This window comes from Scophthalmus maximus, chromosome 8, assembly GCF_022379125.1.
Source record: "Scophthalmus maximus strain ysfricsl-2021 chromosome 8, ASM2237912v1, whole genome shotgun sequence".
Lineage (NCBI taxonomy): Eukaryota > Metazoa > Chordata > Actinopteri > Pleuronectiformes > Scophthalmidae > Scophthalmus > Scophthalmus maximus.
The window spans coordinates 20,277,323-20,303,234 of NC_061522.1; the positions used below are offsets into that span (position 1 = coordinate 20,277,323).

General features: G+C 45.0%; 1 protein-coding gene across 1 annotated transcript in view; it reads left to right on the forward strand.

The window, feature by feature from the left end:
• Nucleotides 1-25,822, forward strand: part of LOC118312985 (sodium/potassium/calcium exchanger 3) — a 46,235-nt gene extending 20,413 nt beyond the window's left edge. The window contains exons 3-17 of the mRNA XM_035638109.2: nucleotides 5,295-5,371; nucleotides 10,927-11,001; nucleotides 12,912-12,996; nucleotides 13,778-13,881; nucleotides 15,624-15,698; nucleotides 16,659-16,684; nucleotides 16,794-16,847; nucleotides 16,962-17,095; nucleotides 18,661-18,821; nucleotides 19,251-19,521; nucleotides 19,633-19,799; nucleotides 20,935-21,049; nucleotides 21,639-21,751; nucleotides 22,117-22,182; nucleotides 22,916-25,822. Coding sequence (XP_035494002.2) covers nucleotides 5,295-5,371; nucleotides 10,927-11,001; nucleotides 12,912-12,996; nucleotides 13,778-13,881; nucleotides 15,624-15,698; nucleotides 16,659-16,684; nucleotides 16,794-16,847; nucleotides 16,962-17,095; nucleotides 18,661-18,821; nucleotides 19,251-19,521; nucleotides 19,633-19,799; nucleotides 20,935-21,049; nucleotides 21,639-21,751; nucleotides 22,117-22,182; nucleotides 22,916-23,068 — 1,676 coding nt within the window. The 3' untranslated portion in view covers nucleotides 23,069-25,822. The remainder of the gene's footprint in view (nucleotides 1-5,294; nucleotides 5,372-10,926; nucleotides 11,002-12,911; nucleotides 12,997-13,777; nucleotides 13,882-15,623; nucleotides 15,699-16,658; nucleotides 16,685-16,793; nucleotides 16,848-16,961; nucleotides 17,096-18,660; nucleotides 18,822-19,250; nucleotides 19,522-19,632; nucleotides 19,800-20,934; nucleotides 21,050-21,638; nucleotides 21,752-22,116; nucleotides 22,183-22,915) is intronic.
• The last annotated feature ends 90 nt before the right edge of the window (nucleotides 25,823-25,912 follow it).

Here is a 25,912-nt window from a genome sequence, read left to right on the forward strand (position 1 = left end):
ACGAATGGCTTTGTTGCTGCGAGACATTCGGCGTGCTGTACTTTGATTGTGCTGCGCGCTGGAAAAAAAACTAAAACCCCGAGGATGCTTGAAGCACAATTCTGCAACTATCTTTACCTGGAAGCTTGAAAGCATTTCGATGCTACACTGACTTGCGATGGCGAGAGAGACACTTCTTACTCATCCTGAACGCTGTACAATGTAACTCTGGTTGAGGTGGGTACGATCTCCTGCAATGAAGTGCGTGATGCTTTACTTCTGTTAAATTTGAAAGAAGTTAGCTCAGTATTATGGCCGAGGTGACTGCCCCCCCCCCAGTAACTGCTGTCACAGCTGTTGAACCTTCAGCCCTCTCCCTTCAGGAGAGTGTAGCTGCCCAGTGGCCAACAGACTGTGAAGTGTCTGTGTGTGTTACTGTGTAAATGTGTGAAGGTGAAGTGAGACGTGACCGAGAACACGTGCTCAGTCAACAGCCTGTACATGGCTGAAGGACTAAAGAAGACAAAGGGTACCAGCACGGGCGCAGCACGGGGGGGGACAGACTACCCAGGGCCCCGAGTGGGGGGACCCTGGAAAGCCTGGAATTAAAACGTTTTTTTCTGTTTGTTTCTGGGGGTGGACGGGCTTTCAGCGAGTTGAAACTGTTGAAATCCAGGGCTGAAGTCATTTTCATATTTGACATTCGTCAGTTTTCGCGTCTAGACGCTGATCTGTCCCAGTTTTTTGGGATATGTTTGAGAGCTTATTCAGGAAGATGTTTCACAGATTTGATCGAATGAAAATCACCAAAGATGGCGATGCGGTTGAGAGCGCAAGGCATTGAATGGCTGCCCACTGCGCATGTCACTATGGGCGTGGTCAGGGACGACCCATTTCAATCTTCAAGGTTCGACGCGGAGCTAATGACGATAACATCCGCTGACACTGACGAATGTCAAATATGAAAATGACTTCACCCACAGAGACTGCATATGTATAGGCCCCAGAATTTGGTGCTACACCCCTGGGTACCAGGCCTGCAGTGTTTTGATGAACATGTACATGGGGCACATGGCGAATGCATAACTAGATTAGGTCAGTACAATCTAAATCCATTTCATGGAATATTTCCTCACAATAATAAAAGTAGAAATGTCTAAAAATTGAGTCCACCCCTGACCAACGGCAGCATGTGCAGCTAAGCAGAGTGTCCATGCAGTACGGATGCAGGTGTATGAACGAACGCGTCCCCATTGGTGTGAACCGGACGAGGGTATGGCGATGAGCGCATCTGCCGCCTGCATCCCCAACTGGCACGGCGGGCTTCAGTCCGCGCGCGGGGAACATCGGCTGCTCTGCCAGCGCGTCGCCCTCGTCTCCATCGCCAGGTCCACTTGACAGGACTCAACCGCTGAGCCCTTTGTCTCACCTGCTTGTGTGGAGCCCCATTCAGCTCAGTCCCCTCAGGCAGGAGTGCGCAGTGATCAAAAAGTTTGTCATGATACCACACTTCAGACTACACCTCCTATGCTACTGTGGTCAGTCTACACACAAACTGACAATTCAATGTGCCTAGTTACATCCATCTAACACCCGTTATGGTCGATGTGCAAGTCAGGCCTTTCTGTTATTACATGTGCAGTTTTAAGTGATAACCAGTGGCAGATTTACCAACAAAAAATTCTTAGTCTCCTCTCTTCCCCATTTCTCTCCTCCCCCCAACCGGTCGAGACAGATGTTCCGCCCACAACTGAGTCCGGTTCTGTCAGAGATTTCTTCCTGTTGAAAGGGATTTCTTTCTCTCCACGGTCGCCAAGTGCTTTGCTGGTTGTGGGATTCGTTGGGTTTCGCCCTGTAATATTGTAATATTGACCTCACTCTGTAAAGTGCCTTGAGACAATGTATGCTGGGGTTTAGCGCTATACAATAAAATTGAATTGAATTAATAATTTTGGAAACAATGGGTTCTTGATTTCCAAAAAGGGGAAGATTGAAGCTTCTCCTAATTGTTTGGCTTTTTCTGACCGAATGCTTCACTTTTAATATGGCGAGGGAAATTAGCTTTTGTGGTAACCAATGTCCAAGAGGAACCCAAATAATAAAACAGAAATTGTTCTCTTAAGTGTTTAGTTCTGCGTGTTTTAAACATATGTACACACTGGGGTGATACATGGCGAGTGTGTGTTGCTGATCCAGGAGCGGAGTCTCTCAGCATTGATGTGCATTGTTTTCATGGAGGTACAGTGCGTGCCATTCTTCTTCTTTCTCACGTGTACTTACCTCTCATGGGAAATTGGGCTCGGTGGTTCCTAGGACAGTCATTAGCAGCATGGGTTTTGCCGCACAGGCTCTTTGAAGACTTCAGGAGACACTCAGCTTCATCATTATGATGATTTTTTTTTTTTTGGGGTGGGTGGGGTCCTTCTTTTTCAGTGTGTTATCATATATGTTCTGATGATTTTGATGGCTTTTTCTTGAGAGAGGTGTGCTGTCTTTTAATAATTCCTTCCAGGTGAGCTGATTGTTCTCTCATTCCACACATTAGCTTGGGCATTTTGGCACGACTGAGTTTGAGCGAGCTGACACCGGCCTGCAACAGCATTAAACACCTCCAGCTGTCGCCGCGAGATGGCCCGCTGCCCTGCCGCTCTGCACCCTCGGTGGCTTTTTTTACAGGCTGCTCTGCATTGTGTTAAGCTCGACAAGTTAAAGCAGTGGAACAGTGCAGAGGAGGACTGCAAGCCGCTCAAGCACGGCAAGATACTGAGGATGCAAATAGGTCAACATAGTACAAAAAGAGGGGGGAGTGGGAGAAAACAGTGGGAAAGAAGAAGTGGAAAATTATTATGTTCGCAGTTAATTGGCTCGAGAATGGAAATGCCAGTCTGTCAGCTGATCCAGCACCTAAAGCATCTATAAGTATCCGCCATCGGATGTCATGAGATTTGGTGCCGACATTCATGAAAAGCTTGGTAATCAACCTGTTGCCTCTGTCGCCTTCCGACAAACGGGGATTCAAAAGTGGCCGATGCAGTAAATCTGAAAAGCGGCAACCAAGTAAGTGAGAGACTCGTTGACTCCGCCACATCTCACAGATGTCTCCATTCTGTTCTTTCAGGTCACATCCAGCGGGCAGAATTTTTTGATACAGCTCAATACCACTGTAATAAAAAAAATGTGTATATCACCTTTAAAACCACATTCAAAACAGGCACTGTGATCTGTAATCAGTTCAGTAATTTTTGCATGCAAAAAAAATGTGCTTGTCGCTTATTTCAAAGGGAATGTAACCACATACAGTAGTCAACTACACCTGAGCACATGGTCGAATATTAGACCGACTCCATGAATAGCTCCATCGTGTTGAGAATACGTTGCAGCAGTCAGCCAGACATCTAGCTCAGCAGCATCAGACCATACGACGGATGTAGCAGGGTTTTAGCGTAGCATTAGGCAAGAATTAACGCAAGTGACATGTGTTGTGAATGACGTTTTGAATTTACTCACAAATTGCGCCAAACATAAAACATCTATTCTGAGGAAAACGTTGTGTGCAGGCAGACGTAGGGCTCACCTAATGCTCATCTAACGCTTACAAAAGTCGCACCTCTCTTTGTCACGGTTTTATTAAACCCCGCCCATTGTCAGATAATTGGCTGTGATTGGACTAGCAAGGTTTCTGCCGGAGGGAAATCACTTCCCAACGGAGGGGATCCAGACCGAGTCTGGCAGAGCAAATGGAATGAGCTCGGAGAATTCGTCTGGGTCCCAGGCTGTGCGGAAGCAGCACCAACTGTCCACATTTGAGTCTGGTTTTGAAGAGTGAAACGATGAATGGAAGCAGGTTTTGCTGCCTTTTTCTGGGTCAAAAGCATAGTTGGTCAAAAGCTACCGCAGCAGCTACTAGAAAAGTTGTAGGTGCAGTGTTTTCTTGCGTGTCACATCAATGAGTTGAATATGTGAATTAGTCTATGCACCTTAAATGACAACTTGGACCATTCCATTTGTTTTTATTGACTCTCTTGTATACAATACACTTACGTGATGATTTGATCTTCAGGCGCTAAACACAAAATGAATAGGAATTTTTCAACTGGAATATGTGAATATGGAATATGCACAGTGTTCCGTTCCGACAACACTGTGCCTATGGTAACCATGGTAAACTTTAATAGCTGCAAAACAGCTGCATGTTAGCACTCAGCTCAAAGCACCACTGTGCTTCGCTTCATTAAAACTGTCTCTCTTCTTTTCTTCCATCTCTTCCGATGCCTGCTGTGAAAATTTGGCTAGCACTGCCAAGTGTGTTTGTTCACACCGATTTGTCAGTGATTGCGCTTGCTTTTCTTAAACAGTTTAGTCATTTCTTGTCACTCGCCCTGGGATCATATGTTTGTCATTTTTTGCGTCGTCGTTGCCCCCCCAAACGGTTATGGGCCTCGCCACCGGGATCTCCAACTTTAGATCCGTTTACTGTGCCGGCCATTAAAAGAAACCTCCGAATTCTCATGTTGCCATTTGTTGCGCCACATGCTCCGTGCCTGGTGCCTGGCCTTTGTCTCCCAGATGTTAGCGGTGGCCTGTGAATGGTTTCTCCTGATGTGTGTGCAGTAGATGATCTGCGGGGACGACTCGGACGCTTGAGGGACGAGGGGCACGCGTTCCTCTGCGGCAGCCGAGCGCCTGCCGCTGGTCTTGGCAGTCAGAAAGGGGACCGTGCGGCTGTTAAAGCCAAACCCCCTCTTCCACTTCTTTCTGTTTTCCTTCACAATCCCTCCATCTGCCGACCCAATCCGGCCCTCCCCGTTGCCTGTGCGCACACAGTTGTTCTCAGATTCACATGCAGGGATGTGGAGTTTGCAAATTTCCGCTGAACTCCCGCCACCTTTTTCTCTCTCCTTTGCCCGCCCGACCTACTTCCTATCCTCCGAAACCCGAAATATCGCTCGCTCTATTTTTACTGCGCTCGCTCTCTCTCCTCTCTTTGGCCTCACTTTGTCTCCTAACGCTCCCTTTTTTTATTTCCTGTTTCCCTAATCTCTAGTTGCTCTCTGGGGAATCATGCAAGGACACAGTTGTACTGTCACACACACACACACACACACACACTCGGGCAAGGAGGCTTCTTGTCAAGTACGCACAAGTTCAAATGGGTTTCTGGGCTCATATGGTCGACCTCTCTTCCGGGCACTGGAAATAAGTTCCTTGTACCACGCTCTGCTGAAACACACACACACACGCACACACACACACACACACACAAACTCACATACCGTATGTGAATTGTTCTCACCCCATGTTTTTGTCCCTTCCAGCGCTGCACGAGTTCCCTACAGACCTGTTCACAAACAAGGAGCGGACAGAAGGAGCCGTGGCCCTACACGTCCTGTGTGTAAGTTGGCCCTAGCTTTTTACTATTCGTGTGTGTTTGTGTGTGTGTGTGTGTGTGTGTGTGTGTGTGTGTGTGTGTGTGTGTGTGTCAACATGTCAGACTGTGTCTAAGTGCACAATCGACAATTTACTGTTTTTGCAGAAGACGTTTACGTCACACAAAATTCCCATTCATTTATTATTTTATTCATCCACTGGCTGGTAAAGTTATTCCTCTGTCACAGGACAACAATGTTGTCCAAAAAACAAAGGATTAAAATCAATCACCACTGAGCCACACTGCTGCCCTCGCCCGACGTGTTTCTACCATTAACATGAACATCGGCACTGTAGTTTATTCCCACGTACACTGCCCTGCTGGCACAAATACTTCCGAGAGAAACAAATGTGTTTTCATCCCCGGCTGTAAATAATCGCCAACCAATGAGCTATTCACTCCCGTTTTATCTACATATGCTAAAATTGAACAGAGCTTTTTTTGAATAATCCAAATTGTATCATTATGACCCATTTGCCAAATTTGCATTTCAGTAGGAATCAGTTTGTGTTGGACTGAGCGCCACAGTAAGGATGTTTGGCTGTGAAAGAGTGCAGACAGATGGACTAATACATAGAGAGAACATTTTAGAGAGAGGTGACGTCTTGTTTTTTTATTTTTAATTTTTATTCTATAATCAGAAAAATGTCAAATTAAATATATCGATGAAAATTGATGCAGCAGATACACAGATAACATCTTCATTGTTCCACACAATCTTCTTCCTTGTCAGAACCTGGCATCGGGATTTCCCACAATGCAACTCTAGACCGCTGACAGTTCGCTTGGAAGGTCAGGTCGTGTTATGCTCATTGCAACAAATCTGCCAATGTACTGTAGCCTCTCGGCGCTTCCTCGGGCAGAGAGAGGTGGGGGGCGGGCTGCAGAGGTCTGGTAATGGTCGTGAAGGCGACTCCTCAAATGAGGCTTGAGGCAATTTGTAAGATTTCACGCAGCTCCCTCTAGAGCTCCAAAAGGCGTCGCACATCTACCCCGCGACACCTGCAAACAGACTGCGACGTGTACAATCCCCATCCTTCGCACCACCTGTCAGGTTCTTTTTTCTTCGGTCGCAGGGCAAGTGCTGCTGTCATCCTAAGTAAGGCTGAGCAAATTGTGCACGATATTTCATCCCTCGCATCTGGATGAGCAGCAAAGTGCCGGGCCTTGTCCTCCCCTCTTGCATGACCAGCCACACTGGCCTCTCCGGCGGCGCCCAGCGGGGGTCAATACGCGAGGTCAAGGCTTTGACGTGACACACAAGGCATGCAAAGTGTTTCCGGCACATGATGACCCACGTTGCGTTGTGTTGCCACTGATAGTCTCTGGGGGGCTGACTGTAATGGAAGCTCATGCCAGCAGAGCGGCAACTCCGGGGAACTTTGCTGTGCACAAACCGAGCACTAAGCACCACCCAACGGGCCATTTTGCCCGTACACTTCTGACATTATAGGCAATGCCACTACTTACACAGCACCCACCCTCTGAGTTAGCCATTTTCCTGCAAATAAAAGTAACCTTTCAAAAAAAAATATACAGTACATCATCGCCAGGCTATTTTCCTGACGCCTAACCTTTAAAATAAATAACTGTCATTACTGTGCTTTTACTTATTTCAGGAAGGACAATCAGGGTTTAGACCTGCAGCTCTGGTATAGACTCATTTACATTAATTTTAAAGTGGTTTAAATTTAGATTAAACTACTTTACATTTAAATTTTATCTAATCTTTCGATCCATCCATTATCTATACCGCTTATCCTTTAAGGGTCGTGGGGCCCAATCCCATTGGGCGAGAAGCGGTCGCCAGAATATCGCAGAGCGGAATTTAGAGTCTCCAATTAAAGTCGACTGCATGTGTTTGTACTGTAGGAGGAGGCTGGAGTCTGCCTCCCACAGTCCAAAGACATGCAGAATGGGGTTAGGTTAATTGGAGATTGTAAATTGACCGTAGGTGTGAATGTGAGAGTGAATGGTTGTCCGTCTCTGTATGTGGCCCTGCGATAGGCTGGCGACCTGTCCAGGGTGTACCACGCCTCTCGCCCCATGTCAGCTGGGTTTGGCTCCAGCCCCCCACGACCCTTAAATGGATAAAGCGGTAGACGATGGATGGATGGATGAAAGTTGAAACTACAACTCTGATGTTAAAAGCTCATTCTTGACCTTAGGAACAGTAAACAAACGTACTTTGACTGGAGGTCCTCTTACGAAGGTTTTCACAGAGCTTTTAACAGCATTTCCTTTGACATAACAGCACATAAAAAACCTTTCAAGTGCTCAAATTTGGGCCTTTTTTCACTTTTTCTCCTTCTAAATTTGAAAGACCAAATCCAGGGTTACATGTTCAAATGTCAAAAAGATAACGAAATTCCATTTGCAGTGATATAAATGATATAATAAAACAAGGAACCGCAGCAAATTCACTCACTTTTGCTTTAAATATGGAGAGAATGATTAGCCACATATCAAAATTTCATGCACCTAAAGTTTCAGCATTACAAAAACCTCATTAGGAAAAAAAGTACTTTAAAGTTATTTTTTAAAAGCATTATTCATAATTATTCTGGTGACGAATTTAAAGGTTGCACGTGACACCCGTAGGTACCGACTTGTATCTCGACGTCACACTGACCTTTTTGGTACTCGTGACTTGAGTTCAGACTAACACTAATCAGCCAAAGCCAAATTTAAAATAATAATAATAATAATAATAATTATTAATATGAAAATTCACAACGTCTGTGTATGAATAAACGTGCAGCCCTCGTTCCACCTACAGCTGCCCCTGTACTTTTAACCCGAGACAACATGTAAATACTTATGTTCTTGCCAATTACTGGTTGAATATAAAAATGAAAGGCCTCATGAAGCCAAGCCGTTAAGCCTCAAAATGCTATTTAGAAATAACTAAACAAATGAAAGCACAGATGTCATGTCACCATGTGGCTGATGTTGTTCGAATTATACTGCATTTGTGCAGCGGCGGCATATGGTGTTAGTTCAGGGACATCGAATCAAATACTGGATTTGATCTTGCTGTCTGTCTGTTTTATTATCCTGTCATTTAACCCCCGGTGAAGCTGTCGTCAGTGATCCCATTGATCATGTATGTTCCCTGTATTGGTTTCAGCTAAACGGCAGATAACTAGTAAAACGCTTTGAATTGGAGCTTCGTTTCTGAATTATTAACATCACGGTATTTCACTTTGGACTGCTGCTGCTCCCGCCCTGGCAGCTTCTGTATACTGCTGACCCTCCTCCGTTTTTCTGCACCGCTCATTAATACTGGCATCATCACTTCTCAGGGGAGATTTGCTCTCAGAAACACAAACACGACTCGAGATTTTTTGTAAGGACTCCCGTTTCCGCATGCACAATTGGAAACAAATGTACATTCAGCACACACTTGTTCACTCTGCACCACACACATGCTCATGCCCGGCCACAGTAGTCTTCAGATAGCGGTGAAGGCGGTTTCCCCTCCCCTCTGTGTCAACCCTAACTCAGAATCCAGATTAAACCCAGTCGTCGGGATTACGTCGTGCTTGCCCATAACCTACAAATCTCCACCTCAGCAGACTTGGTGGCCTTGATCTTATGGCACTCCTCACACTAACAAACACACACACACACACACGCGCACGCAGGAACTAGTTTATTGTGTGGGCTCAGTCGTGGCTCGGGTCTCATCCAGATGTTGCGTAGTTCAGCTCACTATCAGCTGCTCTCAGCAACAGGAAATAGAAGAACTGCAGTAAAAACTTGACTCAGTACTGAGCACAAAAAGGAAAAAGAAACGCACTCATCGTGCCACTCTTGCTGTAAGCAGGTCTTTGAAAGATTCTTTTTTTAAAAAGTCTAAGAATATTCGTGCCTCTCCTTTGTTCACACGTCTCCAGTGAGTCTGTCGTCACTACCTGACATTTCCCTCTTGATCATCGCCGTTTATTTTTCCATCTCCACCCTGTCTTGATTCCTTTCTGTGCTCCGCGCTGTGTGAATGGTGTGATGCTTGTGGCGGGTGTTAGTGACATAATACAACTGGAAAGGAAAGCCACACAAGTAATAAACAGCATTGAAAGCAGATCTGAGAATAGATTATTCCTGCCAAGGTGATATTTTTTCAGGATACTTTTAAAAGGATTTTTATTGAAAGTAACGTGGTGTTCCACAAGGCTCAATGTTAGGCCCATTTATTTTTTACACAAGTGGTTTTCAGTCGTATTCAATTTAATTTCTTTGCAGATGATACAGATTTATTTAGCTGTAGTTAGAATTTAAAATCTGTGAAATTTGTACTTAAATTATAATTTATTTCAAGAAACACTCAATTCATTACCTGCAGTAATCATGTAATACATTCACAGAGCATAAAATGTTTGATTATTGAAATATTTATGCTGATAACCATACATGAATAACCATACAAAAATACAAAACATAAATTATGTCAAAGAAACACGTCAAAGTTTATTTCCACACAGCATGTGGAAAGATTCTATTACAGTGTATTTCAAACGGGTATATTTCACTAAGTAGGTTGTGTTACCTTTAGGACTCGTTCTTGTATCAGAGCAATCTGCACAAACGTCCCACTATTCATTTATACTTTTAAATATTTCTCTCTCGGGGACGTATGGGGAAATAAATGTTAAAAACAAATCAAATTCATAGTTTATTAAATGAAAGGCTCTAAATTTCAGACATTTTGAAAGCGTGAAAACTTATGTATGGAAATAAATGACCTGAAAAAACTACTGAAAGGTGAGATGAGAGAAAACTCATATGACTTTAGAGGAGTGGGCATGTTTTTAAAAAAAAATAGTGGGTGAAGAGGACGGTTGGAAGGCTGAGTTTGTAGAGAAGATGTATGAATAACATATTGAACACATTTACAACCATCCATTACATGTTTAGCATGGATCTTAGCATTTTTTCCACGTTCTTTAACTTTGTGAGATAGGACATTTCTTTTTGAAATTTGACCAACTTCCCAGGGAATAATGCATGGATCATAATGACAAATATTAGGCATATTAAGGGGCCTGATGTCTACTGATGTACGAGTGTGAGCAGTGTGAGAATCTAGCGGATTTAAATGTGGTTTCATAAGGGGACTGTTGGGCCTCGGTGGAGGTATGCGCTCTAACTGAGTGCCATTCTTGTGTTATTCATGAATTTTTTATGTTTGATCGTGAATGCACTGCACTCGCATGGGATCAGATCCCTGCCTCCTTCGCCTTCAATTAGTAAACCTCTTTCCTTTTTAATGGTAATTCACATATACATTGAATGTAGCAGTAAGAGCAGAGATGCAATTTGAACAACATTCCGGATTAAAACACACTTGTTCAAAAATAGAATCAAAATCAGAAGAGGACATCTCGTCGACGTCTCGTCTTCATTGACATGTGATCTGAAAAATCACAATTAACAGTACAACTGGAAGCTATCTTAGCCTGGACCATTCACCCTTTTAATATGATATTTTCATTCTGTCTTTCTTTCTCTCTCCACAGACCATTTACATGTTCTGTGCCCTGGCTCTGGTTTGTGATGACTACTTTGTTCCCTCCCTGGAGAAGATATGTGAGGTATCAAGCAGCGTTCCTTGTCAAATTGAAATAGCAACCAGGCATCGCAATTTTAAAAAAATGGAATATTTGTTGTAGTCATGTCAGTGTTTTCCTCTCGCATGCTTGGATGAATGAATCTTAACTCGACTCGCTCGCTTTTTTTTCCAGAGCTTTCAGTCACTGCCGACTCTTACTTGCATACAGTTGGATGACTACTGTCTCTTTGCTTATTTAATATTTGGATACATTAGCGTCACACATTTGCTGGTCATAGATACAAATCTAAAAGACAGACGGTGATCTTGGTTTTATATATATACATAGTTTCAGAAAGCACACGTTTACGCATTGAAATGTGTTACATTTAATGAATTACATACTTCCATTTACGGATCGCATAGCAGAGGAAAGAAAGAAACGACTGGAACTGAATGGGTTTTTGTTCCTAATCTCTCACAAGGCTTTCTGCAAGTAACTGAATAACTGAAAGTCTTAAAATAAGACTTTCAGTTTCCCCATCCAGCCACTGCTACTGGGTGACAAGCTGGGTGTCGGCGACGGTTGCTGGGTGTCGGCGCGTCCACTGTCTCCTGGATCACTAACTACCTGACATGCAGGCCACAGTTTGTACGGCTGGGCCGTGTTCTGTCTGACATGGTGGTGAGTGGTACAGGAGCTCCACAGGGGACTGTGCTGTCTCCTTTCCTGTTCACCGTATACACCACTGACTTTAAGTACAACTCTGAGTTGTGCCACTTGCAGAAGTTCTCTGATGACTCTGCAGTGGTTGGGTGTATACGAGATGGACAGGAGGGAGAGTACAGAGCGCTGGTGGACGGGTTTGTGGAGTGGGCGGAAACCTGCTGCTGAATGTGGACAAGACCAGAGAGATGATGATAGACTTCACGAGGAAGAGAACAGTTTCACAGCCCCTTTTCATTCTGGGGGAGGAGGTGGAGACGGTGGAGGACTACAAGTACCTGGGAGTCAACATCGACAACGGACTACACTGGAAAACCAACAGCCTGGCTGTGTACAAGAAGGGGATGAGCAGACTGTACTTCCTGAGGAAGCTGAGATCCTTCAATGTGTGCAGCAGGATGCTGAGATGTTCTATCAGTCCGCTGTTGACAACAGATTGAACTTCAAGAAAGCTGGCTCCGTAATAGGCTGCAAGGTGGACGCATTTGAAGCTGTGGTGGAGAGGAGGACTATGAACAAACTGTTATCCATCATGAATAACCCGGACCATCCTCTCCACCTCACACTGGACAGACAGCGGAGCTCCTTCTCCAATAGGCTGATTCAGCTTCGCTGTCACAAGGACCGTTACAGGAAATCTTTCCTGCCGCAAGCCATAAAACTCTATAACACCTCACCTCTGGCTGACAGATAGACCTTGTTCCACTGTCAATACTTCATGTTAATTCTGTTAATTTATTATTCTTAATTTCTATATTTTTTTGGGAATTCGTATATTTTAAATTTATTGTGTAAATATTGTATATATTTTTTAATGTGTGCTTCGTGAAACGTGCTGCTAGTACACCAGAATTTCCCAGCTTGGGATGAATAAAGTATTTATCTATCTATATATCTATAATTTATTGCTAGTTCCCTGTAAAAAGGAGACTAGAAAATTAAGCATAATTCGGAAAAAATCAGCTTTTCCGCTTCCAGACTGATAATTGTTAACATTATGTGGTAAATCACAGGATGTACAGTGTGTTTACACAAGCACACATACAATGTGTCATCTTTTAGTGAATCTTAATGATAAGCTCAAGGGTCAAAGACCGGCCACTGACTGATCTACTACTGTGTGTGTGTGTGTGTGTGTGTGTGTGTGAGACCAGTCGGGATTTACTAACTGCTGCCACTATTTTTCCAAACTTTGCGTTTGTCTTCTCTTCTGTTTGCCCTCCTAGCGTCTCAATCTCAGCGAGGACGTAGCGGGTGCGACCTTCATGGCCGCCGGCAGCTCAGCTCCCGAGCTCTTCACGTCCGTCATCGGTACGGTACAAGCGCTTCACTGCCTCCATCCCTCCCTTTCTCCACCTCCTTCTGCTCTAACTGAAGCACACGCTGCAGTAATGTACAGCAGCAGTGACACGGAGGAAGCAGGCATGCCTGTTAAATGGATGCTTTACAGTCAGGTTCTCATGCCAAGACACGTTCAACACACTTTATGGTATCACATTTAAGTTATCTTATGTAATAGGCTTCAGAGCATTGCTTGAGGCCATATGTTTAGGTTATTAATTTTTTACTTTGATCATGGTTGTGTAGTACTGTAGCACCGTCTGAAACAACAACATAAAGGATTTTCACTTCAAAGCCTTGACTCTTACACTATATTACTGATTATTGATTATTATCAGTATTATAAAAAAGATTCTTTATATATATATATATATATATATATAAATATGTTCACATATATTTATTGTTGCTATTTTTGTTAAATGTTCAAAACATGATATTTCAATTCAAATTCAACTGTATCTTTATATAAAAATCCCGCAATACATAGATTGTGTTTAAAGATTACAGATTAACTTTCATTGCATTTGTATAGTAAAACATGCCTCTATATGAAGATTGTGTGTGTGTGTGTGTGTGTGTGTGTGTGTGAGAGAGAGAGAGAGAGAGATCCATGACCAGCACGGAGGTATTGACATGTGTTGTGACAGCTGTGTGACATCTATTTGTCAGCACTGAAGGTGCAGTGCTGCGACTGTACGTGGGAATTAGAGCACAGCACGTCACCGCCGCTCCTTTTCTCTCTCCCCAGGGGTTTTCATCACCAAAGGCGACGTGGGTGTGGGGACCATCGTGGGCTCGGCCATCTTCAACATCCTGTGCATCATCGGCGTGTGCGGCTTGTTCGCCGGCCAGGTATGAGGTCACACCGGCGAGTTCGCCGCTGACCTGGTGGCATTTTCCGCCGAGGACAACCCGGGTCACCCTGATGTCACCTTTACGCGTTCCGCCACGTGGACGTGATGTGGTAGCACGTGCTCAGGCATACGCGCAATATGTTCATGCGGAAGAAGGCAGGACACACGTGTCCACACGTGTTGATACAAGCATGTCTGATTCCATGTGTCCGACTGCACTGGAGTGCAGCTTCAGAAGGAAAGTGATCCAAATGTAAACTACAGATGACATATAAGATACACGAATATCCTCCTGATTTCTTTACAGCTACCCACTGAACATTATGTCCAGTATGGAAAACCATCCATGGCCGAATTGGTGACCTATCTCTTCCAAGGCGACAAATATGTCCACTGCTGCCCACAAAAATGTGTTGTGTTGCCATGACAATCAACATATGCGAGTGGTGATGTCACCAGTGTGAGCTGTGACAGAACTACATATTTAACAAAGACTTTTGATTGGGGGCGATTTAAGTGTTTTCGCTCCTCTTTTCCACGATATAATGTGTTTAACAAGTGAATGTTGAATGGCTTTTTGGGTTTTGTTTTTTTTTACTTGGGAAACCTTAATTAAAATGAATGAAAAAAAAATGGAAAATGAGAAATCATGCAGCACCCTCAGCCCGTCCCCAAAGGGCGCTTGACTGCTAGTCTTACATGTAAGGGAATGATTTGCCTCTGCACTCATCGTGATTTCCTGAGTTTCGGTGTAGTGTGGTTTGTGTCGTACGTGTCGTGAGAAAGTTGAACTTCTGAAACACAAAAAGGGGGTTCTGTTCTCTGTTTATGTTCCCTTCTTCTCATTGGCCTATGTGTGTGTAGGAAATGCTTCAACACAAGTTACACGAGGAAATCCTTCAAACAAATACCGCTTTTCTTTTGTTTGTTTGGTCTCAACCAGCCATATGTACAGCATCACGTCAGTGCGAACACAATAGAGAGTCTGTATCCCTGGCGCTGGGCATCAGATTACAAAGACGACACAATAAAGTGCGGCCTCCCTCTTATGTTATCCGATATGCCAGGGACATGGAAGTAATACGGAGAACAAGAATAACCCTCGCCGCCCTGAAAAAACATGCGCGCCGGACTCCCAAACAATCCCAGATTGTGCATTCCGCACTCCCAGGCGAGATAACGAGGGAGAGGGGCGGTGGGGCGGCGCTCGGGGGGAACGGGGCGCAGTCGAAGCATCTTCAGGCCGACCACTGCCCCTCACTACTGTTTATTACCTTTGGCCGGCTGTTCACAGCGGGTCGCCGCCACGCAGAGCTGTTGTCCAGTGAAACCGAGCCCAAGCAAAACAATTTCAGGCCTGGTGCTGCCTCGCAGCAGCCAACGGTGAGATGTGATTCCCGGCCCTCCACTTGTGCATGCAGATGCGAGCGCCGCGTGGGAGCGTGTTACGGCGTTAGTCACCTGGTTGCGGGCCCCATGCATCGTACTGTATCTGCTTACACAAAGTCGATAACCGCACGGGGGAACCTCCCCTACGTGGGACGGCACCCTGCAATTGGCTCTCCCACCCCCCCCCCCCCCACCCCCCACTGACTGTGAAATGTTTCAGCAGGTCAACTTCAGAGCTCGGTTTACATTAGTATGGTAATGATGTCAGAGGCGTGAACCGTGCCTTATCTCTGTTTTCTTTTCTTTCTTTTCTCTCTCTCTCTCTCTCTCTCTCTCTCTCGGCTCTCGCAGGCGGTGAAGCTCTCTCACTGGGCCCTGCTCCGCGATTCCATTTTTTACACCTTTTCCATCACGGCCCTCATCGCGGTAAGAGCTCGTAGACTCACGCGAAAGGACCGGGGACGAGCGTTCAAGTGCGCGCTGACCGCAGAGAGATGCAGAGATACTTCTCCTGCCATTTAATTGTAGTACGCATACCTTCAGTTTTTTGTTCTTTATGCCTGTCAGCAGCATCTCCGAGATTGTAGAAAGTCAATAATAACATACGGGTACCGTAGTGTACAATGTAAATGTGGGATATTTTTTTTGCAGGTTTTCAATCACGCCAATCCGTCCCGTGGCAAAGATTGTATGTAGTCATATTAAACATGCGTATGTAGTATTCAGTCGGACTCCAGAGGGACTAAAGCTGCGGCTCAAATCCAGAACCCATTCTAATCCACAGCAGGTGTCGAGTATGCAATGTGTTCATGGCAGAAAAGGAACAAAAAAAATATTGTATACTCAAAATACTTTTATACTTGTACAATGGTAATGTATAACTACAGTTAGTACATTTCAATAAGACATCTTGTACTTTGTCGTCGACTCGATTTGTTTAAGTACTTTACAGATGAAGATTTTTATTTATGAATATCAGTCTCTCAATCTTAATGGTTGGTTATACGATAAACAGCTAGAAAATATGTAAAGTAGTTAAAGTATAGTGAGCCTCACCTGGACCAACTCCATCAAAACCTTTTATATCACGCACACAGAGAGGAAAAGAATCAGCGTCAAAGCTAATCCATAAGCATATTTATTTCTCTGCTTCAGAGGAAAGTTCAAAAGTATTTTTTTAAAAAGAACATAAAAAGAGCAGTGTGTTTTTTCAGTGAGTCTTTCTTTTTTTAATATGAAATAAAAGGTCGTCCTTTGGCCTTATTCTTCTGCCGCTCTAAGTTGGACTGCTACCGCCCCCTAGTGGGGCAGACGCAAACATGTAGAATTGATTTAACTTTTCAGTCACTCCTTTCACCTAATTTCCCCTTTGTGTCGCCTTTGTAGTTCATCTACGATGAGAAGGTTTGCTGGTACGTATTTTAATATTTCTACAACCTGGAATATATATATATATATATATATATACACACGATTCTTGTAGAGCTGAATCATTGGACTGACTTTGTGTTCGTGGGCCAGGTGGGAGTCTCTTGTCCTGATTCTCATGTATGCAGTCTACATCCTCATCATGAAGTGAGTGTCATCCTCACAAGCTAAAGCTCAAGCTTCATTTCGACTGATTCGTTGTTTGTTCGTTCAAAAAGCCGCGTCCCACCCCCTTTTTTCTTATTGATTTGTCATTGGCAGGTTTAACGGCAGGGCGCACCGTTACTTTGACCGTCGAAAGAAGAGCTCTGTGAATTTGGCCAACGGGCTGACGGGGAGCACCGACCTGGAGGACAACGTCACGTGTGATGCCACTGCGGTCCTGCTCAAGAAAGGTATCAGGAACTGCTCCGTCTCTCAACGCTGCGGGTCTTAGCTGCTCATCTCGACGCACTGACATTTGCATAAACTCAAGCTGGGCCACCAGCACCCCTTTTGCTTTGTTCTTCTCTATTAAAAGAAAGTCATGGGTGACTTTGCTGAATAAGTTCTGTGCATCTTGTCCTGGATTGTCCCTCACGGCTCCACACGGGATGACTTTCGGGCCAATGGCCCAATTCCCAGTGCTCGCTGTGTATGTAATTCCACAGACACATCCCTTATGCCCTTGTTGGTAACTGTAAGCGCTGAGGTTTCGCCTTCTGTCCTTCCATCAAGAAAACTCCCAGCAGACACACGCAGACCGGAGGTCATGCCAGTGTCGCCTCCAAACTGGAGCTGAGTGGAGAGAAGAGAGCGTCTTCTTGTGCGTTGGGATGCTGTGGTGGGGGGAGATCGCTGACATTGTATCCAATCGCTGACATTGTATCCAAAAGTGGAAGCCCCTTGACTCATCAAACTTGTGTCCTGACATGGTGAGCTGTAGAGGAGTTTGAAAAGGTGGCGATGAAACCTCGGCCACAGCAATCCCGCCGTGACGGTTTGTGCAGGTGCACACTGCAGGTGTGTGCAAGTGCTCCAGCGCACGGACTCGGACGCGCGTGAATCTCCGCGTGACTGTGAACACGGGGCTTCCTGTTTGCGTTGACATATGTGACTCTGTGTTGGCGTGGAGGCCTTTTGACCCCGCAAGTGATGGCCAGCGACCGCGCATCTACGGCTACCATCCATTATTCACCGTTACCGCTCTTTGTGTAAGCCCCCGGCTCCGGTGAGCACTTTCCCTGCACGCCGGCTGCCACATGCTGCACCACCCCGCGTCACTGATGCTGGCTTGTTTTTAAAAAAACGAACAAACAGCATAGTCCAAATCGAACAATAAAGAATAGTAAATGTGTCTTTTTTTTGACACTGGTGCAAAGATAAGTCATCAAATAATGTCATATCATATTACCAGCAGCTCACTCACCCACGCGCATTCCACGCAGGTCTATGAGCTTTGGATAATCGAGTATATTAAGTTTATGTATATAGCACCCTTCACCGACACTAGTTACAAAGTACTTCACAATCAAGGGGACAAAATCCAAAAGAGTCAGAATTAATATACAAGGGGAGCAGATATAAGACAGTTACCGAAATGCCTGTCTGAAACAAGTGGGTTTTTATCTGCGTCTCAAACACCTCAAGCGTGTTGGGAGACCGTCCCACAGCTTTCTCAGGTGAGCAAAACATTAATGTGAACATCAAAACTCAAAGATCGGCCCAAGATCACGCACACTGGGACGCTCCGTTATCTTTCCGACAGTTCATAGAGATTCCTAAGTTGCCCGCAGGCGAGAATGGGAGTGCGAATGTTTCAATCTGTTGGCCCTGTGATGGGCCGTCGTGTCACCCTAGCCTCACCCGGTGAGCAGACGATGAATGGATGGAGGAGTGGTCCGCTGGCTTGAGTTCAGTACGGGAAACGACAAGCTCGGCAGTCGGATGAACACTGTGTCCCGCTGCTTCTTCTTCCCAGCGAACTTCCACTCTAAGCCGTCAGTGCTGATGGTGGACGAGCTGCTGTCCGCGTACCCCCACCAGCTGTCCTTCTCCGAGGCCGGCATGAGGATCATGATCACCAGTCACTTCTCCCCCAGGACCCGCCTCACCATGGCCTCCCGCATGCTCATCAACGAGGTACAAAATACGCTAAACACATACACACACACACACACACACTGTACTTTATCTGGAGTTATGTCGCTTTCATAGGCTGCGAGTTGAAGATGAGTGCCAGCAGAGCAAACCCTCTCACAGAAAAGACGAGGCTCTGCAGAAGAGAGACTGAACTCCGTGCTCATTTTCTTTTGGATATCACATTTTCACTCCGACTCCCGTCTGCTGCAGACTAAACCTAAACCAAACAACCACATTTTGGAATTTTGACAGAAAGAAGGGGAAAGAAAATTGCCTTGAGACAAATATAAAGGACTCTTTTATGATTCGTATTATATGAATTAAAATCAAAGCAGATCGAGGTAGTTAACTAGGACTTGAATTGATTCTGTTCCGATGTCCAAACGTGTCCGGGGATCATCCAGATGTTGTTGTGTCATCGCGTTCCAGAGACAACGACTGATCAACACAACGGAGACTCGAGTCAACCGCATCACCAACGGCGACTCGGACTCGGCGGCCAGGGGTCAGGGGAGGCGGGGCTTGGAGAACGGGATGGGCGGGGCCGACCAGGGTCTGAACGGGAGGTGCCGGCTTCAGCGTCTGGAGTCTGGCAACGAGACAGAGAACGAAAACGAGGACAACGAGAACAACGAGAACGACGAGGAGAGAGAGGGAGAGGACGACAGCGGGGGCCCGCTGGTGCCGTTCAAAGTGCCAGGTACCGCACAGGCACAGGTGACATTTACAAATGCAATGATTGTTTCACCACGACCACGTCTGTTATCCTCTCTCTCTCTCTCTCTCTCTCTCTCTGTCTGCCTCTGTCCAGCTGGAGTGTGCAACAAGCTGAAGTGGTTGATCATGTGGCCGCTGTCCCTGCTGCTGTTCCTCACCGTGCCCAACTGTGCCAAGCGCCGCTGGGAGAGATGGTTCATGGTGTCCTTCTTCATCGCCACCATCTGGATCGCTGGCCTCTCATACATCATGGTCTGGATGGTCAGTCCTGTCAGTCTCACACACACACACACACACACACATCCTGGTCTTAATGTGGATCTTTGTAGTCAATAGTGATTGAACATTATGTCAAAGTTGAGTGTGCCACACTTTCCACTGGTGCACAGCTGCCCTCATCATAACAGGAAGCAGAGCACAGCAAAAATAAAAATGATGGGGTGCGGCGGAATAGTCCTTCCCATCTACTATTCCTATCTAATATTCCTCGACCTCAGTGGAAAACGTCATGAGGTCAAGGAAAGGTGTAAAGGACGACTGATAGGACTTAGGAAAAGCCGACAGCGCTGCTCAGAGAATCCGACTTTCACTAAGCTACGTCATCACGCGACGGCGGATGTTATCGGCGTGCGTCCAGCAGCGGCTCCATCAGCATGTTTCAGTGTGTGTTTACCACCGTGTGACATCAGATGGAAATGATTCATATGCAACGGTAATTTACATGATGACGTGCGTCTTTTCTGGGTCATATTCATACTCCTCTAATTCTTCTACTTCTATTTCGGATTGAATCGTTTACGTCCGTGCGCGGCGCGTCACGTTAAATATCGCTGCCACAATGAATTGTGGGGCATCTATAACTCCATACTCTCACATAGGAAGCTCCAGTGTACCCTGTGCTAAAGGAGACAGGAAATGAAGCATTGAAGCTCCTTTCCTATGCTTTTAGAGAAAACGAACAGCTCTCATCATGGCTGCTGATCAAAAACCTCCGGGCCACTTCAAGATTTAGGAAACTTCCTAAGCCAAGTTGACAATTCCACCGACCGTCTGGAGTATTTTAGGAGTGGAGGAGTTTGTTGCGCTTTTTAAATAACAGATTCACATCTTGCTGTTGCATTCACGCTATTCTGCAGACGGGACATATCGACAGACTTAGCAATGTGCTAAGTCTAAGGCACACATGGATGTAATCAAAATAAAATCTACTTTTTCATGAGGTAGAAAAAAAGGTTCACGATATTTGTAGCACTGTAACGATGAATGCAAACATACCTTTTGTATGTCTATTTTTTGTAATCATATTGCACACAGAGGTTATTGAAAAGGGGTTATTGATGAACTACACAATAAAGCCATAGATTTCATCATTGAGAGGGAATCTGTTGGGTTTCAGGTGACTGTGATCGGCTTCACGCTGGGCATACCGGACGTCATCATGGGAATCACCTTCCTCGCAGCAGGCACCAGCGTCCCGGACTGCATGGCTAGTGTCATAGTGGCCCGGCAAGGTACGCGCACACACACACACACACACACACACACACACACACACACAGTTTACACTGTGTGACTACTGCTACTTGGTTTTTGGTATAAAATACAAATTCAGAACAAGTAAAGCACATTCCAAGCCCAAGTTTGTTTGTGCAATCTCAATATTCTAATGTTTTTGAAGAGGATGACTTCACCAAAAATATGCTTTTTTGGTGGGGTAATTTTGTAACCAATGTTTACTGAAGATAAAACAGTTTCACTATAGTCTTTATAGTGTCTGTACACAACCTCAAAATACACATTAAGCTGTAATATACAGTCAGTTCTTGCATCATACGCGTTGACAATAAATGACATGTTTCCCATACATTTCTAACGTTTATTTACATTAGTGTTATCGCTTCGAGTTCTCAATTTGAACTTTCAGAGGACGCATGAATCCTTTTGTTCTTCCAATTCACTGTGATGAAACAGTGGAATTCAATATTTTTGTTGTTGAGTGAAACGCAGCAGCACGCCGCTGAGGGAGGAAGTGGCTGCAGCAGACTATTGGCTGTCACTATGGACCCGTCTCCGTCCTGACTGCACACTCTTTCCCCTCAGGTCTGGGAGACATGGCCATCTCCAACTCCATAGGCAGTAATGTGTTTGACATCCTCGTGGGCCTGGGCCTGCCCTGGACACTGCAAACACTCTGCATCGACTACGGCTCCATCGTGAGTGCTTCCTCCGCTCGCCTCCGGCCGGAATGGGACCGAAATTTGTCCGTGAAGGACGAGAGCATTTGTCTGTGACATAACAGCCACACATTAATCTGTCGGGGCTCTGCACATTTACCATCTTGATCTGGGGCAAACCTCGGCGCCGATTGTCACGCTCATCACGCAAGGAAAACAATTATGAGAATAGGTGACTGAATAAAGGACAAACAGAAACAGGACGACAGCAGCTTCTGCCTCATTTCCATTTTGGCCCGACACACCAGCAATTTGAGGCCATTTAGGAGCCTGACAGCAAATCGTTTTGTGGTGAAAAATACTGTGACATGCAGAGGAATAACACCCTGTGTCTGTCTCCACAGATCCATCTCAACAGCAGAGGTCTCATATTCTCTGTTGGACTCTTGCTGGCCTCCGTATTCTTCACAGTGAGTAGCTATATTAAGAACTTGGCTGAATGGGGCAATCCCGGAATCTTCCGGGGACAAAAAGCACATCTTGGTAGTTTTGAATATAACCATGGACATAGATTTATGTGGCGCTGGGGCCTACTCACTTCCAGGAAAGGCAAAAAAATAGCACGACCAACACTTTGCCCTGTGACCACAAGACCGTTGAACATGTACAGCATGAAATGATATTTGGCTTTCACCTCATCACTGGCCACAAGGAAACACCAAGCTCAGCACATCAGGAAGTTTGGTTGTGATGATAATAACTATAAAAAGTAGCTCCAGTAGTAGAATTTGCCCTAGATTTTTTTCCCTCATGACGAGATAATTATGACTTTGCTACAATAATTTTGTGCATTTTTGAGTTGAAGAAAAGACTGCACAGTTACTGTGAGTAAATAGAACCAGCGTGGTGCTTATTTTTTTCATCTACTCTCCGTAATCAGTTGAGTGGCAGTGATTATTTCAATTTTCTGTACACATGTCAATTTTTTTTTGTCTTTATTCAAAGATTAATCGGCGTTATCCATGACCATAACCTCTGATGGATCATATGATGTGACCGCACCTGTGCCCTTGAATCCAACCATGACCTTTGTCATTCCATCTATTTAGCCTTTTGAAATTCCCAGAAAAGCGGAAATGATTTAAGTGCCGTGCTGCGTATCTCTCCTACGACGATTCGCTGATCTGCTCTGCTCGCCTGCAGGTTCTCGGTGTCCATCTGAACAACTGGACTCTGGACCGGCGACTGGGCTTGATCTGCCTCGTCGTGTACGCCATCTTCCTCTCCTTCTCCATCCTCATCGAGTTCAACGTGTTCATCTTCGTCAACCTCCCCATGTGCCGGGACATCCACTGACCTCCCTCTTCTTCTTCTTCTTCTTCTTCTTCTTCTTCTTCTTCTTCTTCTTCTTCTTCTTCTGCTTTTTCTTCTTCTCCTTCTACTCGTTCCACTGGCCGATGGAGGACACCTCACCTGGCCTCCAGTTTTTAGTTTTTCTGGCGCCATGGAACCCAGTCCTACCGTCTTTCTTTGTTTCAGATAGAAAAATAGAGATCTATATGATTTATGTTTGGTGCAATACACACAGGAGAGAGGGTTGGGGGGATGTTTGGGGACCGGCGCGGCGGCGCCGAGAGAAAGTCCCGGCAGCGGCGATTGCTGCCAATCGTCTCGTGAACAGTTGGCGGGAGTGAACGTGACCGTATGAGCGCCGACAGTTAGGCTACTGTTGGGTGAGGAAGCTGCTACTGTGACCGACACGACCGACCGGGAAAGAGAGGAATCCTGCGCTCACAGCGACTTTTAGCTGGATTGTTTGTTACTCTTTGTACAAGTTTGGATATAAGCACACAATTAAGGTATTTTTAAGTAAAAAAAACAAAACAAACTGGCTTTCTCTGTATATATTTGAGGATATATTATATATAATAAGTACTAATATTAGCTGATATACGGGCCTCCTTTATGCAAAGCTGGACCGGTCCTGCGAAGCCGAGTTGTCCGGCGACAGTGACAACGTTGTGCGCTTTTACTTTAGCGGCCTGGTCTGCCAGTAACACACTCGCCGTGCACTGCAGCCGCCAGCGTAGCATGCGGTAATAGCCACGAGTCAAGTGTAGCTCTGCACTGACGGAGAGATTCTAGTTATTTAACACTATTCGACACAGAGTCTGTTCTTGTTTGTTTTTTGCTGTCTATCTAACAGGCATAGCCGAGTAGATGTGGGCTTTACTGCTCTTTTATAGAAACCCACACGACAAAGGGATCTCCCTGGAACTGACATCCAGCACTGTCACTTTATGGATTAGAGATATTATTCTATCGTTGCAAGGCGTCTACAGGTACTATAAGAACATGTAACTACTGAAGTCAAAGCTCCCTCTAGGCAGTAGACCCCTTGTGCTGTATTAAAGAGTTTAGTTTTAAGTCTCAGAGTTCAATATGATGTTGTTACTTTTCAAAGCCAAAAGTATTTTTTAGAACAGGAGGAGGAGGATTCGCAGTTTTCGGATTGAAGAGTCCACTGTGTGTGTGTGTGTGTGTGTGTGTGTGTGTGTGTGTGTGTGTGTGTGTGTGTGTGTGTGTGTGAGTGTGTGTGTGTGTGTGTGTGTCCTTTCTGAGTTTCTAATTAAGGTTAGGGGTAAGGTGTTAGTAGAGGTTAGGATAAGGGTTTTAGAGTTAGGGTGCGATGTCCAACTTGTGTGTCAGTGTGTGTGTGTGTGTGTGGATGCGTGCGTGTGTGTGTGAGTGTGTCAAGGCATCATTTCTGAGTTCCTGGTTAAGGTTAGGGGTAAGGTGTTGGTAGAGGTTAGGTTAAGGGTTTTAGGGTTAGGGTGTGATGTCCAACTTGTGTGTCAGTGTGTGTGTGTGTGTACGTGTGTGTGTACGTGTGTCAGCATGCAAAGTGTGCGTTACAATCTCGAGGGGAACCAAGGACCCAACTGTTACTGGAAAGACATAATCATGATTTATTTATGAATTAATTTATTCAAAGATCATGTCTGACCTCCAGTTTCAGCCCTTTGGCTCGTGTACAGTGTGTCGAACGAGCGCTCTCCACTAGATGGAGCTGTAAAATGTACTGTACCTAATATATAATCTAAGTACTGGAAACTGACTTGATGTTGTTTATATTTAAGATCTTAGAAACGTAATAATTTATACGTTTTTTTGTATAGTTTGGAAAGGACGTTGCCACGTTTATTTCCCGGTGCGAACGCGGTGGTCTGCGAAGATGACGCGCGCGGCCCTGGCTGACAGAGGACATTAATGGCACATTGATTGATTGAGAATTTATTTCGAACATGTCAACTGACACATGACCATTTGACCTTTCACGTCGTATTCTTTCTTTAACACAGTGCTTGAAACTATTGTGCCATCTTTTGTATTTGAGGCTTCAAAACCAACGCTTGTGGCTTCTATTGTTTGTATTTGAGCCCCCCCCCCCCAAAAAAAATCCACCTATGTCAACAGTATTGCCACACTGTTTCAGCATGTGTTCAAAACAAATGTGGAAGACGCATATTTTTATTTTATTTTTTACCTTCGAACAACTCTCATGTTAAATAGAATTTTCAGATTTATTAAAAGTCTCCTCGGGGGTGTTGATCTCCGCCTGCGGCCACGAGAGAGCGCTGAAGAGCTGTGTTACACTTTTCTTTTACACACTCAGGAGAAAGTGGATTGGGTGTACTGTATTTTTCAGGTCGGCCACATGGAGACGGATATTGGAAGGTTTGCATGCCCTGTTCATAATTCTGTTGATTTTGTGTGTAATTTTGAATGGGCCTCCCGGATCAAAGAGGCACTGTCTTGATTTAATGCTGTACATATCAGAGGGATATGCTATTACAAACACGGATGTTTGAACAACTTCTGATCATCAGTTATATTTGAGACATGCACAGTATTTAGAATGTAGGCCTTCAAACAAGTTAGTTTTCAGCTGATTAATGTCGTTTTATGCTCATGTCTTTTGAATATTGTCTGTAAATCCCCATTTTTGTTGATGAGGACCCCTGGACAGAGCTCTGAGCCAGAGAGAGAGAGACACGGACGTTGGCACTGTTCCCAGTGGTCTTCTTGCAATAAACCGATTTACATACACATGTTGTTTCCCCGTGTCTTTATGAGCCGTGTGCTGGACTGACGACTGAATAAGCCGGCTACATTTACAGCAAGTTCACATAACACTTA